Source organism: Plectropomus leopardus, chromosome 20 (genome assembly GCF_026936395.1).
Source record: "Plectropomus leopardus strain MGB_pleo_1.0 chromosome 20, ASM2693639v1, whole genome shotgun sequence".
In the NCBI taxonomy this organism is placed as follows: domain Eukaryota; kingdom Metazoa; phylum Chordata; class Actinopteri; order Perciformes; family Serranidae; genus Plectropomus; species Plectropomus leopardus.
Window position 1 is genome coordinate 25584820 of NC_142195.1, and position 19400 is coordinate 25604219.

At 38.7% G+C, this 19400-nt stretch overlaps 1 protein-coding gene across 2 annotated transcripts; it reads right to left on the reverse strand.

Annotated features, from left to right (window-relative positions):
• Nucleotides 1-97: 97 nt before the first annotated feature.
• ghrb (growth hormone receptor b) lies at nt 98-19400 on the reverse strand. 2 transcript variants are annotated; one of them, XM_042509169.2, is made up of 9 exons: nt 19167-19400; nt 15409-15493; nt 8954-9089; nt 6686-6864; nt 5161-5339; nt 4861-5005; nt 3646-3736; nt 3288-3357; nt 98-1964 (listed from the first exon to the last, which is right to left on the reverse strand). In XM_042509169.2, the coding sequence occupies exons 2-9, from the start codon at nt 15482-15484 to the stop codon at nt 1107-1109; spliced, it is 1734 nt and encodes a 577-aa protein (XP_042365103.2). In that variant the 5' UTR covers nt 15485-15493; nt 19167-19400; the 3' UTR covers nt 98-1106. The 2 variants fall into 2 exon arrangements, with proteins under 2 accessions (XP_042365103.2, XP_042365102.2); XM_042509168.2 differs by lacking the exon at nt 19167-19400 and having other exon boundaries at nt 15409-15508.

Consider the following 19400-nt stretch of genomic DNA (forward strand, 5'->3'; position numbering starts at 1 on the left):
TTAAATAAATGCAAACGGCATCTGAAAGCAGCATGAGAAATGGGATGTCGCTCCAGTCAACTTTGTGGTCGAAGACTAGCTAAAAACAGACGAAGGCAAAAGTATGAAAGTTTATTTGTAACACCTGAACAGTTAAAAGACAATAACTGCACAAATTCAACTATGATAACCCCCAACTTTTGTGTATAATAATGCACTGCCACCCAGAAACCAACCTGCAAAATAGTCCATGCACTCATAGAGAAATACTGACTGAGCATAAGACTGACAATCCAAACTATCTTGGCTGTCAGCTTTGAAGAAAAAAAAGTTCAGAACACAGCTGAACATATTTTATGTTCCAGTTAATCCTTTTACATAAGTACAGCTCATGCTTTAATGTTTTTGGGGGTCCATATGTTGGTATGAACCTCAGTAAGACTGATTGGTTAAGTAACATCTCCATTATTTCAGTATTACTTTTAAATTCTGAAAAGGAATGACAAAAAGTTGGATTCATAAACATGATCTTTCACCAATTACAAAAAAACTGATTTTATCAAAAAGAAAGCTTCTGATATGTACAAAACGACAGGAAAACAGCATGTGACAGTGAATTAAATGTACTCTTATTTAAGGTCAATATTCTTATTAACAGTGAATGAAAATAACTACATTTAATGTGAACTTGAAGTGACAAAACCACAGGGATTTACCACCGACTCTGCAGTGCTTTTTAGTGTCTTTTGGCAGACACACAAAAGGCAGTGGAGCATTTAGCTGCAAAACAGCAAGATATTTCCCTCAAGAGCTGATGGAGACCCAGCTACAGAAGATATGAGAGAGAGTAAACAAGAAAATGAATGATTACGTTTCTCTTTCACAATTGCAGTAAAACACATTCTTGTGTGCTCTTCCTCTCTCATACCAAACTTCCAGCTTTACCGCCCCGTCAGAGGGAGCAGTGGGAGGTCAGAGGTGGTGGCGGGACAGGCACGACTATTTTCGGAGACCTGATATTCAACACTTGAGACCCACAATAGTCAATCTCCAAAACTGTCCCCAAGGTTTTCTGTTCCTGTGTTTTAAAGTCAACTTACGTAACTTTTGCTCAGTTCACCGCTGATCTATGGCGTGATGCTTCCCAAAAGGTCAGGGGTCAGATAGCCGTCTGGTGTCGGCATGGTTTTTGGGATTATCAGCTGTGGGGCCGGTGCTGAGTTTGGTGTCAGTAAGAGGCTGTTCTGCCTGTCAACACCCTCTACCATGGTGTAGACAGGCGCAGGGGAGAGAGGGGACACGGGGGTGGGGCCTGATTCGTGGTAAGGCGACGGGGAGGGGGAAGAGTCTTCTCCTGTCTGGCAGGGTTCACTCGTGTCTCCCGAGGACAATCTTGGGCTCATTTTTCCTGCGTTGAGCTCTGAGGTGTAACCTCCATGATCTGGATTCACCACCAGTAGTTGAAACTCTTTCTTTTCTTTCTCTTTCTCCACCATGATGTCTTTCTCAGTGTCTTTGCTCGTTGTTTTCTCCACCTCTTCCTCAGGTGACAGCAGCACCTTGCCGGATGACCTCACCTCACTCACTTGGGTGTACAACGCCTCTCTGCCAGGTGCTACAGAAGGCGGCTCCACAGCGGCAGGGCTCTGGACCGGGGAGCTTGGCTCGCAGGCTGTCGGCTCCTTACTGTGGGATTGATTTGGGATGAGAGGGAGAAAAGGTGACGGTTCAGGCTCGCTGGGGAGATCTGGGTCACAGCAGCTGGCTCGCCCAGAGTCGTCGTCTCTGAAGCCGATGGTGAGGGGAGAGCAGTTAGAGGACAGGGACCGCTCCATGAGGCAGTCCGTGTCCAGGTCTGTCAGTCTCTCGTTCTGCTCCTCAATGTCCAGATCGATGAACTCCACCCAGGGGTCGTTGTTGTACAGCTCCGGCCTCAGATCAGGGGGGCCGCCCAGGATGGACGTCAGCTCCCTCAGCTTGCCTTTCTGTGAGATTAAGAAAACAGAGTTGCTGCAGTCAAGAGGCCACATTCACATGCAGAGTTTCCCACACATTCATTTATTTGTTGACTATAGCTTGTCTGCACTGGCTTCCTGTGATACTTTGAATTTATTTCAAGGTCCTCCTTGAATGTAAAGCTCTTTATGGACTCGGATCAAGCTAAATTGCTGACTCTCTTGTCAACCATTTACCTTCAAGAAAACTGTGATCGTCTGCTGCTGGCTCATGAAGTATTTTAAAAGAAAGCTACATCTGTGATACTCTTCTCTTTAACACTAAAACTCTTCTTTTTTTACACTTCACACTGCCTGTTTTATGTCCATTTCCTCTGTTTTTAGGTGAAGCACTCTTATGTTTTTGTTATTGTTATTATAATTTCATCTGCTCAATAACAGAGTTTCATTACATTACTCTATGCTGATGATCTTCCCAATTGATGTCACAGTTTGTTTTTGCACTAGCTGTAGGTTAAGGTTGTAGAGTTTTACCTAATCATAATGTTTTGCCCTAGTTTACGTATCTTTTTGTTGTTTGGTGATTATTGTTGGCTATTTTTAGGTGTTAGATAGGAGTACTTTTCCACTGACAGGCCAAAGAAAGTGAAAACATAACTTCCTGCAACAAAATTAATTAGTTAGTGTGGACTTTACACAGAAGTAGCTAATTTGAACCTTAGTCTCTGTAGTGCAAACTAACATTGACACAGCTTTACCATCAAACTAACTAATCTGAAAATATTGTTTAGAGCTTGCATAAGGCTGGTGCAACAAGCTGCTGTACATCCTGAACTTCTTTCAGGTTAACCCTAGGGAAGGGTACAAGAAGTAGTTTAAGTGATTACTAATATACATACAAGATTGATCTGTTTTTCTTATATTTGAATTTTTTTCTTTATGGATTGTGTGCACAAGTGAAAAAATGTGGTGTCACAGCCATGACATCCTGAAAAACTATGTTAGTCTGGAAATATTACTTTCTGAAAAATTACATTTGAAATGCAGGGGTTGTACTGGCATGGGCAAGATTGGGCGAGATTCTGAACCCCAGTTTACTCCTGTGTGAGTGGCTGTAAGTGTTTCAAAAAACTGAATAGCAGGTGGCACCTTGTTCAGCTGCCTTGGCCAACAGTGCATAAAGCCTGCGTGTGTGTAAGGGGGAATGTGACCCAAAGTGTGAAAGCGCTTTGAGTGGTTGATTGACTAGAAAAGCGCTATACAAATGCAAATTAATTTACCACTCACTTTTATGTGTAGTGTGCTGGTATATAGACAAATCATGGTCTGGCAAAAAAACATGTTACTCAATACCTTGAGCAGCTCAGGGTCAATTCCCCTGATTTTAGGTCCAGGAACAGGAGGCAAAAGAATCACCATCAACCTTAGTGAGGAAAAAAAAAATGAAATTTGACATTAACACATGACTGTCAACAGCAAACAAAAACGCACTTGACTTTAGACCTCAGATTTAACATTGAAAATCAGATATGCAGAATGTCTCACAGTTCAACATTTTTCAGTGACATAGAAAATGAGTTAATTTGTTCAAGGTTGAAAAGGCCACACAGTGTGCTGGTCACTGAGCAGCATTCTTCACTTTCTCCTTTCTAAAAGCTTTTCAAAAGCTTCTAGTTCAACAAAGACACGCTGATGGATGTAAAATACTTACTTTTGCTGCTGCGATATGATGACTAACATCAAGATGGTCACAAGACACAAGGCACCAAAGACAAGCAAGGCCACCACCGGGAATCTGGACACTGTGGGAAGAAAATACAAAATTCACACTGTATAACCATAAAAATAGAAAAATGAAAAAAAATGTAATGTTTGTTAAGGTTTTATAGTGAAAAATGTATAAATTGCAGAAGCCCTTTTCAGACATGAAATACATAACATTGCCAGTTTTATCTATCTGTTTTGGGGATATTTTGTAAATTTTCAATGAGCTAAAATCTGCTAGATGACACAAAACGTGTATTTGCACATAGACTGTATATAAAGATACATATCCAATTTATGATTTTGTAAATTAAAAAAAAAAAATCAGATTTGCCTGTGTATCCATTTGTATCTACTCTCTCTAAATTTGGACGTTTTTGATGCAGTGCAGCCGGCAGAGCTCTTCATTTGTTCATTATTTTTTCCACAGCAGCAGTTTGTCACTCACGGGGTGGATAATTGCTTTGTCAGTTACTTTTAAAGTACTTTTAAATATATATGTATTCCAGTAACACTCCTAATAAACAGTTGACCTCCAATCTTATAGAGAAGCTAGCATAGCTGTAGATTCTGTCCAAAATAAATAAAACCTTTGAGCTAGAAAGTCATTTATTTTAGTTGGCCGTGTTCTTTTACAGCTGCCATTTTTGTTTGGGCAAATAAAAGGAAGCATGCCTTATCAAACAGTTGAGCTTTTACTGTTTGCCAGAGGGAATCATTTCTATAGCAGAAGGACAGAAGAGTCTTTATGCAATATGTATGTCTTCAGAAGATAAGAAATACTGAGATATTTGTAAATGATTTGTAAGTAAAATGGCACACTGTAGCTCATGACTGCAAAATTCTCAAATATTAAGGCATAAAATTGAGCTGGATTCATGCATGGGTACTGGTACACTTTGATAACAGCCTTAAGAGGATCAAACAGGTATAAACTGGAATATAATTTATTTTTTCATACAGTAAAGCTGATGCTCAGCAGAAGAAGGGAGGAGCTCTTAAGTGAACTGTACGCAGATCTATTCACAGTGACAAGGACACTCAGCTGCAGCCTCTTCAGATACCATGTGAAATTGAAAAACCTCTCTGACAGCATGAGTAACAGCTTTGTCCACCCAGCCTGTAAACACTACAGTGAGTGTTTACCTTTGTGAGTGTTTACCTTTAGATGGAACGTGCACAATTACAGAGTCGCTGAACTCTCCAAACTCTTTTCCACCAAACCGTTTGCACCGGACCCGAACCTCGTGATCAACGTTAGTTTGAAGCCCATAAATGGAGCGATGTGTGCTTTTTACAAGCTCGGCCTGTGGCGAAGAGAACAAGGTTCAAATCCAGACGCAGTTCTGCAGAATCACAGTGTCCTCTATGACACATTCAAGCTTCCTTTGGCAATAGAAGTGATGACGCAATGATACTAAAATGTAACTGCACGCTAAAATAAAGCTTTAAAGACACCAACCGTTTCCCACAGGTCAGAGGTGACTTCGCGGTATTGAACCTCGTACTGCAGCGTCATCCATCCCATCCGCACGTCTGCAGACTGCGGCGGCTTCCAGCTCAGCATTATGTCATAATAAGTGCCAGTCAAACTCACATTCAGCAGAGTCCAGTTCACGCCGAATGGAGGATCCGGTTGCACTGCAGGCCAGAAAATAGTTCTATCATCAACAAAACTGTGTTTTAACTCAACAGTGTGTTAATACAATTTACACACATGGACTCAGGCTGTAATACATAGAACAATCCAGACTGACCCTTGTGTCAAGATCACTGAACTTTAGACTACATGGACAAAAGTATGCGGACACCTCAAAATTACATCCACATGTGATTGATGAACATGTCATTCTAAAACAATAGCTAATATGCTGCTATGAAAACCTTTACTGGTTTTATGCTTCTAGTTATAGCGATGTCACAAGAACCGAAACTAATGCTACTAATCTTGGGGTCATTATTTTATATACAATATTTATTTTACAAGATTACATAAAATACACATAACATAGCATTCATACTCGCAGTTCTACCAAACACATTACAAAACCAACCAACACACAAAAAATACTAAAAACTCAAAGACTGTCTAATATATACAGTAGCTCTACATTATTATTTATCTCTTTAATGTTTGAGAAAATAAACTACCAGGAAACTTATTGACAAAATCACAGGAAAAATTAGATAGCTAGCTCAAAGTGGATTTCATATCTCCAAGACCATTAATGATTAAAGATTAAATTCTTCCAGACCTGATGGGGCTGTAAAAACGCCTAAAAGTGTTGTAATCTGATGATAAATGCCAAATGAAGAGAAAGAGCGCCTACCAGCACAAAGAAACATATTTCATTCGGAAATTTTGAGGTCAGAGCTAAAGGGACCCCTTTGAAATGGCCATGCCGTTTTCCATCGCTGAAATTTAGCCTAACTTTGGAGCATTTTTCTGCCCAATACCTGAGAAGCTTGCATGACATGGGTCTTCTAGTGTCGTATGATACCAGTATCATCACTTAAAACTTAGCCAATCATCAGCCAATTAAAGATACGAAAGTCAGCCAGCACTTAATGTGATTTTAAAAAATCAACACGTTCTGATCTTAATCGCATCGTGATGAACGCGTTAACGCTGACAGCCCTGCAAATATATCATTGTGACAAATTTACAACATCTACAGCTGCCATGATGCTTTGAGAACGTCCAAATAAATTAGACTCATGGGATATGTTGTAGCCGTACATATTCATTTATCTAAAAATATGGACAAAAAAATCTCAGAAAAAGCTCTTCAGACAGGTTGCAGAACAGGAGCTAAATCTGGAAGTTGGGGAAGAGCATTGCTACTTTTCTAGGTTACAAACAAATCCTGTTTTTAAACTTTTGAGTGGAAACTAAGTGGAATATGGGAAAACCTATCGTGGATTTTTTTTATCAACTTTTTCTAATCTCGATCATAACAGCTGGTCAGCGGGGCAGTTAAACTCACCGATGTCTTCAACGAGGAAAACGATCTCATCATAGAGGACGGTGTCATCCCTCGAGCGGAGCTGGACATTGTAATTTGTCCAGACGGACGTGTGGTTCTCATTGAAAAAGCATTCATTGGGCCTGTCGGTGCTGTAGTGCGGACACTCGCTCCACTCTTTAAGATTAGCGAGGAGGCGTCTGAGACAGAAGGAAACACAGCAGCATGAATGAGAGGAAAGAGGCGACAGGAAGCACCTGTGCATTTATTCAAAAAAACCTACTCAAAGCAGCTTCTAAACATTTTAGATCTCTTCACAGCTATTAATATTAACAGGGTGTTGTAGCTTTTCTAAAACCAGTAGCGGGCCTTAAAAATTTCAAGTTTGACTTGAAGGTGATACTGAAGTAAAACTAATTGGGTTGGTTAAAATTAAAAGTGTTTATCCTCCAGGGTGCATGAATGTGGTCAGTAAATTTACTGCCAAATTGCCAGTTAGATTCTGAAATATCTGATTGAAAAAGTCCTGATTCGTTTCAATTTAATTTAGGGCTGGACAATATATCCATATTATATCGATATTATGAGACTAGATATCACACATTTTGGATACCGTGATACAGTGATGTAATTTCTGAGCTTATCAAATAATCTACAAATTAAACAATATATAACTGTGGGCATAATATTTGCCTTCATAGGAATTGGTGGGTTCGGGACCAAATACCAGACAGGGTAGGGAAGCTAAAATAACTAAAATATTGAAAAATAAAGAATAATACAATAAAGAATAGTGCCATGGTAAATCATTCAACCAGCATCTTTATGCAATTTCATAGCCTTTTGGTGTGCCTTTATACATTCACTAACCCAAGTTATTTATTGTTAACGATTCGATAAGAAAGAAACATGACTATGCCCTCAAATATACTAGTATCTAACAACTAAGTGTTAGCCTGACCTGGACTTTTGCCTTGTCAACACAAAGTGAGCAGGTATGCTGTTTGCCAGATAAGGCTCAGACAGGACCATGTGCAGGTTTGAGTTGTAAAGGCAGCGACCCTGCTTGACCTTGAAACTGTGGGTGAAGAGGGACTTACGGGTTTACGACTCTAACCTAAATTCACTTGCATTTTGTAACAACAAACATTTGTTTCTTTTCTTTCCTTTTCAGACACAAAATAACTACACATGTAATCCAGTTCTTTCTCTTTTTGTTTGTTCGTAAGATTCATCTTTGTCTCTTTATCTGCAGTACAAATGCTTCGTATTGCAGTGTATTAGAGCTGCAGTAGTTAGTCGTAGTTGTCATAGTAGTTGTCTACTAATGAAATAACTGGTACTTAATTAATCTGTTTGACTAATTTAAATTCTCTGATTCCAGCTTCTTCCATGTGAATATTTTCTGTTTTCTTTTCTTCTATGTGACAATAAACTCAGACAGACATTTAAAGACATCATCTTGGGATTTTGTAAACACTGCTTGACATTTTTCACCACTTCTAACATTTGATAGACCAAACAACTGATCGATTTATTTACAATGAATTGGATGCTATGATCAAAACTATAGACTCCTGTGTTTTACAATTTACAATTTACAATTTGTTACCCATGATTTATTTACTATGACTTATTTATTGAGTTTGCTTCTTTTATTATGTACTTTTTGTGTACTTTGTATGTACTATTTCTGTTGAAGTGTTCACTTTGTTGGGTACTGGGGTTGAAAATTCAGTTATACCAATGTGTAGAGCATCAGATTTCACGGATTAAAATGTGCGTTGATTTTACATGGTCGCTGTCAATTAAACAGGTAAACAGAATAAATACCTATTCATTACATGTTTTTCATACATATACTTTTTATTTGATTTTCTTTTAAATTGTACTCTCTTAGACTTTGTATTAGTTTGAATTATTACGATTCTCTAATTTATGTATATATATTTCAATTATTATTATTCTAAGATTTTAGATAAATATTCTTATAAAAGTATTTATTTATTCATATTTTATTTAACTTATTTATATATTTACATATTTTCTTCATGATTTTTTTTCCTTTTCTTCAATGGAAAATGTTTAAAAAGCCTGGATAGTCAAGGCTTTTATCTTTTGTTGTTATGACTTTTTTTGTCTGGTTGTCTGGTTGTATCTACATAAAACAATAAAAAAAAAAAACTAGCCTCTTCTCATTTTTTGCCCCTTTTTGAAATCTGTCATCCTAAGTTGCTTAAACAGACAGAAAAAGCAAATTTCTGTCAGTAAGCGAAGTTTCCAGCTTACTTTTTGTTCCAGTAGAATAAGCGGAGATCTCCTGGCTTGGAGACACTCGGGGAGGTGCCGACATTCCATCTGCAGTGGAAAGTCTCCATGTTGGCAGAGACGCAGCCAGTGAGGTGTGGGAGTATCTCAGGGGAGACTGGAGTGAACACAGACAGAAAGGAAAAAAGACGGAGAGCAAAATAATTACATGTCTAATCATCATTTACTTTCTTTTCTTTGCCACAACTGTTATGACTCATTGCTGCCTTTAAGGGTGGGCTGGGCTACCCTTTGAGGACACGATAATATCTGTAACCTAAATCCAGCGAGCAGCCCAGCCGCAGGGCGAACATCAGCTTTTTCCTGGAAGTCATTTTATTGCTCTTCAAGCGAAAGCTGCAGCTGGAGAGTTCACTGCCACGGCTGTCGGGGAATGAGCTGTTTGCTTTCTCAGTACTCTGTGCACACAAAGTACTACTTGGATCCTGTTTGACTTGCTGCATAAATCCAAGCTATGTGTGCACAGAGCACGTTTCTACAATTTTCGTGCAACAGATCCTAGCCGTGTCCCATTTCCCACCTGAAGTGTTCTCTGTGTCAATGGGACACAATGAAGTATAATGAAAATACTCTGTATAAATACAATAAAACTACTTTGGGTGTGCTGGGGATGAAAACTATTATCCCACAGAAATAGTTGCATTATGAGTAATGTAGGCTCTGGCCTAAGGAAGGAAAATGTGTGTGAAAAAAAGCAGAAACATCTACAATCTGTGGGAAAATACTCATATGCTACTAGTGCTATCTAACCATGCAGGTAGAACTGTTTTTTGTTCTATTTATTATAGAATTTATTTTAAGGTGGTCATAACATTGAAAAATGACTTTAAAAAACTCAACAGCAACAAAACACCACTCAGGTCCCTCCACAGAACATAGATTTACGGTTTTCATGGGTACTATTGCTTCCAGTGGAGCAGTGGGGTTTTTTTTGTGCAGGACGTTTTGGTCTTGACTTTCATGCTACTCTTTGGAACAATAGCTGCAGACATGCAGAGACTTTCTGCTTGGAGGTGGTGAATTTACAGCTCACAGCAACTAATATTGATGCAGTTTTTGGCTTTTGTTTGATATCTAGTGTCTGCAAAAAATGTTGCACATTTATAACCTGTCATTAGTGCTGTTAGCTTGTTTACTATATTGAATGCTGCTGTCACATTAAACATCTTGTGGAGCCCGTTTACACTTTAAAACTTTTTCTTTTTAAATTACTGAGCGCAAAAGGTCAGTACAAAAAAATTAACAAAAACAGAGTATTGACTGGCGATGCATACATGGGGTACATGGAGACAGAAGACAAGACCTGACAAGACAGGACAAGACAGGACAAACAAACAAACCAAAAAAATATAAATAAATTATGAGGCACGGTGGTATTTTTATTATTAATATGCAAACCAGTTATTTTACTATGCTATGAGTGGTTATTGAGTCATTCGTGTATATGTGTTCAAGTGCATGCGTGTGCGTGCAGCTGATATGAATAATGATAATATATAATACTGCATAAAACCAAAAATACATCCTCTCATATTTGTATATGATTCGCATGGCACAATTCTTGAGTTGAGTAAAGCCCTAAAAAATAATATGCATTGCAAGATTGGCCATTTTGGTGGAACACAATTGAAATACATAAATTAATAATTTTTGCAACTTGCCAGGTACATTAATTAGCAACACTTCCTCAATGTGTTACTAGAAAATGTATTTAGCTCTGCATCAAGGTTCTCTCAAAACTAGTTTGTGGTTTCAAATTAATTGTATATAAACATAATTTCTTGGAGACAGGGATGATTTTTCTAGAGCATTTCACAGTCTACACAAGTGGATAGTTTTCCGAGAAATCTGTCTGCACGATTAGCGACTTTACCACTAGTGTTAAGTGAGGAAATACATGTTTCATGGATGAACGGGCCCTTTAAACAAAGCGCTGACGGCGCCTTTTGCCTTTCTGTTAAGTAAACACTGCTGATTGTACTGCCAAGAGGCTTCGTGATCAATGATTCTGGGGACAGCCGCAGCAGGCAGCTGACCACATCAACATGTCAGAGGGGGACAACACATGAGCCCACGCTGGCTGAGAGACGTGCGAGGACAAGATGGCTCCCTCACAGCTAAGAGGCAGCGCTCGGAGCCGTTGATGAATACCTCTGGCCCGCTTAGGGTGCTTCAGGGAAGGGGAGTTACGGGTTAAAAATAACCTGTTTACCAGATCCCGGACTCCTCCTCGGAACTCTGCTTAGCTCAGGATTAACAGAAAAATCAATTTGACACTCAGCTATGTGGCGCATTTGAGTGGCTCGCTTCAACATGATACATGAGGACATTTGGATGGTTTGCAGGTTGTGTGTGTGACAGGGAAAATACATAGTACTGATTTATTGCACATTTAGGGTGTGTATTTGAATACTTACAGATGCTACTTTTGTGCTAAGTACCATTTTGACATACTTAGAGTTGTAAGATATGACAATTATCTCACAATTTAATTTTCCCTTCTACAGAGGATGCTATTTCTTTTGTATCTCTTTTTCATAAATGAGGGCAAAACAAAGGGCAGGACTACATGGAAATCTTAGAGCGACAGGATTGCATCAAAGGGATGAAATAGCTCAAGCATGAAAATGTATCTTTTGACCTTGGGAACAGAATCATCTCATCTCAAAAGCTCACCGCTAGTAATGAAACAGTTTGTCTGGCTTTTCATTTGTGGGGTTTTTCAGACACAGACATTCAGATCTGAGCTCTTCATCAGTACATGGACGTGTCACCAACATTTGTAGTTGTGCTGAATGAGATATCCCAGGGACATTTATCCGCTATTCTGTCTTCAACAAATGACATTTATATACGTGGCAATGTTTTTTTCTCTCTTTCTTTATTTTGATGTGCCCTGTTTATTTACTGCATGGCGATGGTGGGTAGGTGGAGGGCGTGAATGGTGGGCGTACAGAGAACAGCGGTTTGCATCCGGAGACCCACTTGTGGTTTGGCTTAGCCAACAAAGCACTTTGATTCAGGGACATATTGTGGTTTTGGTTAGGGAAGTAAACGTTGCTTCTGGTTAAAGTTAGTGTTGACATTTTCTGTATCAAACCAAGACCTTTATATATCCCTTACCTTTAAGTACAGTGAGGGCCTTAACATCATGCTTTAGCTGATATGAGCCGAATGTCAGTGAACATTTACCGAATACATTCTGCATCAACATTTAAGACCTAGTGTCCTGCGATCGTCCGATCTTTTAATTGTTTAATTGTTGCAGCTCTTAATTATAAATGAAGTGTTTTGGTGCCCCGGCCCACAAAATCATATCCCAGATGTACATGCATGATTTGTACAGACCCCAGCAAAAATGATTTTTCTTCTCTATATTTTCAGAAAAAAAAATGTTTTTAATTGTTCAGACTTTTGCAGCCCTAAAATGCAGGACTTCTACTTATGAGTATTTTCATATTGTGATGTTGCTGTTTTAATTAACTATTTGATCCAATTACTTAACCCACCACTGAGGGTGAGAAAGGTTGATAAAGAGAACCAAAAAAAGTGTATTGCTCATGACACCTAATACTGACCAAGACGAGTCCACTTTAACACTCTAGATCAACTTGCACACCTTCGTTTTTGTGCTTATCAAAGTAAGTGCTCTTTTGTTTGCTCAAGAACAGCCATGCAGAGTTCACTCCGGGTGTAAGCAAACATGTGAGCTGTAGACGGCGAGCACTTTCAGAACACAGCCATCAGAGCGACAAAACACACAGTTTACAAGATGTATATCAATTTACAGCATATTCTCATTACAGCACTCCTCCTTCTGCCGCAAGCCTATGAGGTAAACATGTTTACAGCATGATCTTTCTCCGAGTGCCGCCAACAAAATCTATTTCAGAGTGAAACAAAACATCCTCCCTCAATCTGTTATGATAAGCCGAGAAGCACTTCCTTTCAGCTGTGATTTCGAGGGGAGCAGGAAATAGCAGCTAGTATTATAACCTTTAAAGGACTCTCTCAACCTTCAGCAGACCCTGTAAATGATCAGGTAGAACTCAGCTTGTTGTCTTGAGTGTGTTTTTTTTTTTTCTTGCATTATAGCACCTACTCGCTTGTGCACAGTTGGTGGGAAGCTTTCATTAATGTCTTTCCTTTGAGTACACAAAGGCAAACGGTTATTTAGAGAGTCACGTGTTTGGACATCAATCAGTACACTCTCAGGAGGAAAGACCTCATCCTCTGCATTTAGAAAAGGCCATTTCCTTCCTTGGCTAAAAGCCACAATGCTCTCAAAAATCATTTCTAAACCTTTTACTCACCTAACAAGCCTCATGGGCAAAACATAGATGGAGAAAATGACTGTGTATGGCTCAAAGTATAAAGCGACAGTATGGCCTCGTAATCACATCAAGAACCAATGTCCTGGTTCTGAGTGATATAAACTGTGGTGCTCAGATGGGGAGGAGAAGAAACACGTGTTCACCCCTGCAGGGACCATTCAATTTGTGGAAGTTGTATCTCCGGCGATTGGTGCTCCAATAAATTTGAAGGTGAGGAGATTATTTTGAGCAACAGGTGCTCCGAAAGTCCCAGTCACTCTCTCACAGACACCTGCAGCTGACTGAGACTCCCTGGTTCAATCGTTAGTACAAAAGATACTTTACAAAAGACCTGCTTTTTTGATAAAAAAAAGAAAGCCTGTGCACATATAAGAAGAGAGCACCACTTCAGTTAGAGACATCCACTCACTAATCTTAAAAATCCTGTTGCCTGCACCACTAACAGTGAGCTACAAAATACACTTTGCAGAAACCTGATAAAAGATTTAGAAGTTTAAATCAGTTCACGTCAGATTCTGGGCCAATTTGGAGTAATTTAGCTAAATAAGTCATACTAAGAGCCTTTTTGAGTACGCTGAATTATGCACATCTTTCTGTTCCAGCAGAGAATAATCTTTTTTTTTTTTTAAAAAATGGTCTTGGAGCAACATGAGCCCTAGATTACTTATACACAAACCGCTCTACTTAGTAATATTAGCTACAAATCACTCCATTAAGCTTGCACTATAGGATGCAAATTGCTCTAATAAATGTGTACTTATAGGTATACATTGTTCTATTATGTTTGTGCTATACTTTAGAAACTGCTCTACATGATGAGTTTGAGTAGTTAGCCACCAGCAACTTGTGTGCCGTCGGAGGTATCCAATCGCTGGTAGCTGCGGTCACTGGGTTTTGCCTAGTTGCCGCCCATTCAAAATAAAGAAGGCAGTAGCTGAAACCACCACAAGCACATTATAATTTTAAAAAGAATCAAATAAAAACATTATTATTACAAAACATTCAACTTGCAAGTAAGAAATTTGTAGCCAGCAAGCACAACTAGGCTGTCTTTGAATACATCACTCAGGCAGATACCTCTTCTTAAAAAATACTGACATCATGAGCTTATTGAATTTCTGTATGTTCTTCAGTTACATGTAGTTTTTCCCAGCAGGCAAGCAGCCATTAATCACAGCAAAACCAGTCCGGTTTCAATCACTCATTCATAAATCTGCAGGCTGTTAAAGTCCGCAAACTTGCCACCAAATCTGCATTTAAAAGGCACTACACAAACTTAGCTGAGGCACCATTGATTTCAATGAGCCATTTGGCAGCAAGTTGAAAGCTTTCACTCCCGTTATGCCACAGGGGGAAAACATGCCACAACACGACAGCCTTGTCCATAAAAAACAAAAATAAGTGGCAGGATAAGAGGAGTGGAGGGGAACGCTCTGTCCACACTTCCACTCAAGTACTGACAGCGTTACGTAACAAGACGAGGCACAGGATGTCCACGAGTGACTTAAATGGTTAGTGCAAACTTAGTTTCTATGTGTGGATAAAATACAACCCATGTATGCAAATACGCAGCCTTTCTGCTGCCACTGAGGGGCTGTTTGGTGGAAAGGGGGGCCTCTACACACTAAACAGCTTCCTATTGTTCTGCGGTGGAGTACTCTCTGCACTCCAGAATTCCTGGGAAGCCACTTCACTGGAAATCTGCTTGGTGTTCTCTCCGGCTGCGTGCTGAGTGCTTCGCTGTTGTGCAACACTTTTCATATTCATTTTAATGCCAAAACAGCGCAGTAACCATGCAACTGTATATGTTTATATCATTTTTGATTGAAACATTGTCCTGTGGCCCACTGAAAGCAGATTTATCTATAAACAAACAGTTCCATCTGGTGTTGTGTAATTTTGATTACAACCCAGATAAATAAACAAGAATTGAAAATCTGGCTCCGAGGAGGCAACAGATGTCAATATCAAGCATAAAAGTTGCAAACATAAAACATGTTAATGTATGTCATATAAAAACATAGTTTAAAATACCAACACATGGTTTAGGTGCCAAATAAATATCAATATTCATAAACATACCTTGCTCAGAGGCTGATTCCAGCGCTAAGGCAGTGAAGATGTGAAGGAAGAGGAGCATGGTGGGAGCGGCAGCCATGGTGTTGAGCTGTGGAGGAAACATGTGGCGAATGTTAGTGCTGTCCACCCATTTAAACCACACAACTCCTGCAGGCCCAGCCCACTACCACCATTCAACACTCCTTAAGTTTCTTCAGGAGAGAGGCTGGGAGCACCCTTGATTAAATTGTGTGAAGTCCCAGACGTATGAAGTGTTTCAGATAAAAGCAGTCATCAAATGACTGAATGTTGAAGTTTGTTAACCACGCTCCAGTGCACACACAGCAGCTTATCACTTAGATTATTCTATATCGTAGCATTCAGCTGGAAGTTCCCGCTTTGCAAATATTTTGCTGAGGACTTGAAATATGAACTCCTTATAGGACAAAAACCCAAGAGACCCCTTTATGCCTTCTAAACCCGTTAAACCTGTTGCGCTGAACAACAATCACTGTTGTACTGCTTTAAGATTTTCAGGTTCAGAGCTTGCAGTTTATTTGTCTTTTGTATTTTTAGTCATGCCTTTGGTTGCTTTAAATAGGATCTATTTTTAGATTTCGATCAAAGTCACTTGACACTAACTGAAATCTGGTCTCCGTTTTTATACTCAAAATGACACAAACTCCTTTCAGGACTTCACACTGGCACTTTTAACTTTTTTCATAACAAATAACCTTTCTTTTGTCACCAAAATTGGCACATATGCATGTTTTAAATTCTGCAACTGTCAACTTCTTTTAGCATCACTTCAACTGCTACATTACTGCAACTTCACTTCATGCTTAAGCTGAAATTGTCACTTCAGCTTCATCGGTTCACACTTTTAGACTTTTCAGCACTTTAATTTTAACTGCCACTTCAACTTCTTTGAGAAGTCTTTTTCTCAATCTTTTTCAGTGTTTACACTTCAACTGGCCTTCTTTATGCTTTCACTTCAATAAATACTATGCTTCAACTACATTCACTGAAATTTGCACTGAAAAAAATGGCACTTCCATTTTAACTGTAACTTCAGATACAACTTAATCTTTATTATCTTCAGTTTTTAAAAAATTAAATCCCCAGTGACTCTCTGCCTCAGAATAAAAATATTTCGAATGTTTTAACATCTACATTTCCTTCAAATAAGATAAACCTGCCCAATGTTTCACATCTTTTCCCATGTAATGTAAAATCACATTGAAAAAAACAAGAGATGAGTAATAGCACACTGCACTTATTGAACAGCGGGGAGCAACAGCAGGTCTAAATAAAATTGCAGCATGTTTTATTCATATTTTCTTCGTGGTATTCACACTGTTTATCTTTTCTGGAAAGAACATTTTTCCTGTAAATGTGACTACCATCACCAGCCAGCGTTGCAGGGTTCCTGCCAGCACACGTGAAATCCATCTCTAGTGCATTCTCGACCTCATATAAATCTTGTTTATGGCTCCTTGTACGGTAATGTAATTTGTACAGGATTCATATTATTTTCATTCTGCAGAGCAGAGGTTTTTTTTAGTTGGACGCGTTGCGATTACAATTTCCAAGGCATTTCTCATCCTGATTTATCATTTAAATTATCTTTAAAAACAGTATATGTAACAGGTGTATTATTTATAGTCGATTCTCATATTTCTTAATTTATAATAATTTATAATTTAGATTAATTTATTTCTGTAATATTTGTGATTTGCTTGATTTAAAACAGCTTGATTTACAATGAAGCTTTCGCTTCAAACTCTCATCTTATGAAAAATGTGAAACACTGTTGATTTACACACAGTTAGGACCAGACAAGTGTTTACATTTTGGGATGTCTCATGCTGATAAGACACACTAACAGACTCAACTTGCTGCACATGGCAAAAACTGTTGATACGAACATGTGTGAACTCTACATATTCAAGGTCGTAACACAAAGTCTGGGAAAACCTTGTGGTGAAATCTGGAAAATGTGTTTCATTCCCAGTTCGTCCTTATTACTTTTTATTTGTTATCTGTACATGCTTAAAGAACCCTTCCAGTGAAACATTTAAACCTTGTTAATGTGTCCATATGTTTTTTTTATATGCTACAAGTCATATGAGCAAAATAAGCCCTCAGCACCATAGCTGAGCAACCCAAAACTGTTCCTGATAAGTCAACTTTATAAGCATCATGACAATTTTTGGAGTGAAAACTGAGGGAATGGGACATAAAAAAGAGAAACCCTGCTGTAAGATGACATAAAACATGCTCCTGTTTTAATATTACATTAAAGAAAATTGTACAAAATGTACATAGATGCCACGCTGAAACCATTGTGATTATGTGTGTGTATTCACCGTCTCATTGGTTGTTGATGTTTTGGAAAAGAAAACTCAGATACACAATGATGAGAAAAAAAACGTTTTTGTATTAGGCTAGATGTGGTTCACTGTGAAGACAGGGGAGCTCCCTCTCAGGTAAAAAGCATGCCAACGGTTGTAAGTTTTTCAGTTTCTATGTAGCTCTTTGTTTTTTCTGTTTTTTTTGCAGAATTATGTGCAGTATTTATGAGACCATGGTGGAATGAGTATGCACCAACCACAAGAGAATATTATGTCGAATTCGGATGTCGGATTATGTTGGTCAAAGGTTTAAATGTTTTCATTGTTATGTTTTGTTTTTGTCACAAATTCATCAATTAAGGTTAATTAAAGGCATGGATAATCATATCTGAGAGAAGGCAGACGATCTCCAAAACTCTGCAACTCAAAACAATCCAGACAATCCATAAATAGCACAACAGGTAAGAAAAAAAAACATGTATTTATGATTTGGGGGTGTCCCCTTTAAAAAGCTGTTACATTACTTTGCCACCTGTAGATTTGGCAAAAGTAAACCTCACCTAACCCTTTGAAACCCGGAGCGTCATCACTTTCCTTGTTCTGCCTTCAGACACCTTTCAAAAATATTTAAATGTGAGCAAATTGGTGCCTTTTTTTTCCAAAAACATTTTTAAAAAGTGATGAGCCACTTGCTAAGAAATATTTGACAGATTAGTAGATTTATGATGTAGATTTGTGAATTGTATTTTTTCTCCTTTTGTGTCTGCAACTTTGTGTTTTTCACTGCCGACTGTGCCGACTGTCTTGGCTAGGTCTCCCTTGAAAAAGAGATACTTCATCTCAATGGGACCTGTCTGGTTAAATAAATAAATTGAAAGAAATTATAATGAAAACATATTCTTAAAAAGCTTTGGAGGTCTGTCTAGGGACAAAAGAAAAGCAAATATTTATAATTATCATAATTACATACTTATAATTGTTAAATAATTAAAAATGTTAAGCACTTGTCCATAACACTCTCCTTTGCTTTTTTGTAATGAATTTTCAGGTCATTTTCTTGTATTTTTAAGTTATTTCTTGCCAATTCTGGGTCATTTTTCGTGGTTTGTTGCTTTTTTTCCACGTTTTTGAAAGAAATCAAGCCAACTTGCTCAGGATTCAGTGGTCTAACCTTTTCTTTACATTAGTTTCAGCTTAATGAGTTTGTTTCACAGCCTGTTTTTCTCAGTGAGCTCTCTGAGATTGTGCAAGATTTGTGGAGGCAAACGTAGATACAAATAAAAAGCTCTGGCACGATAACACGCAATAAAAAGTACGACCTGCCTGTACTGTAGTACTTTAAGGTACTTCATATTTCAGTGTATGGTGTGTCAAACGCAACATACAGCTGCACAAACACTAAAAAAACACGCAGGAGAAGTAACTCACCGCTGAGGTGAAGTGGACAGCAGTCTGCTCTCTGAAGGTCTCACAGGTTCGCCTGACAAAACAACAACAACACCGAAATCTCACAAAAACTGATCAACTCCACGTTTCCCCTGAACACACCGCGACACACTCTTACAAACGCAGCCGGGAATGTGTTCAAACGAGCTCCATTCAGGGTGCTAACGCTGTCGAAGAAAGCCAGCCCCTCTGCCCGGAGGTGTGTGTGTGTGTGTG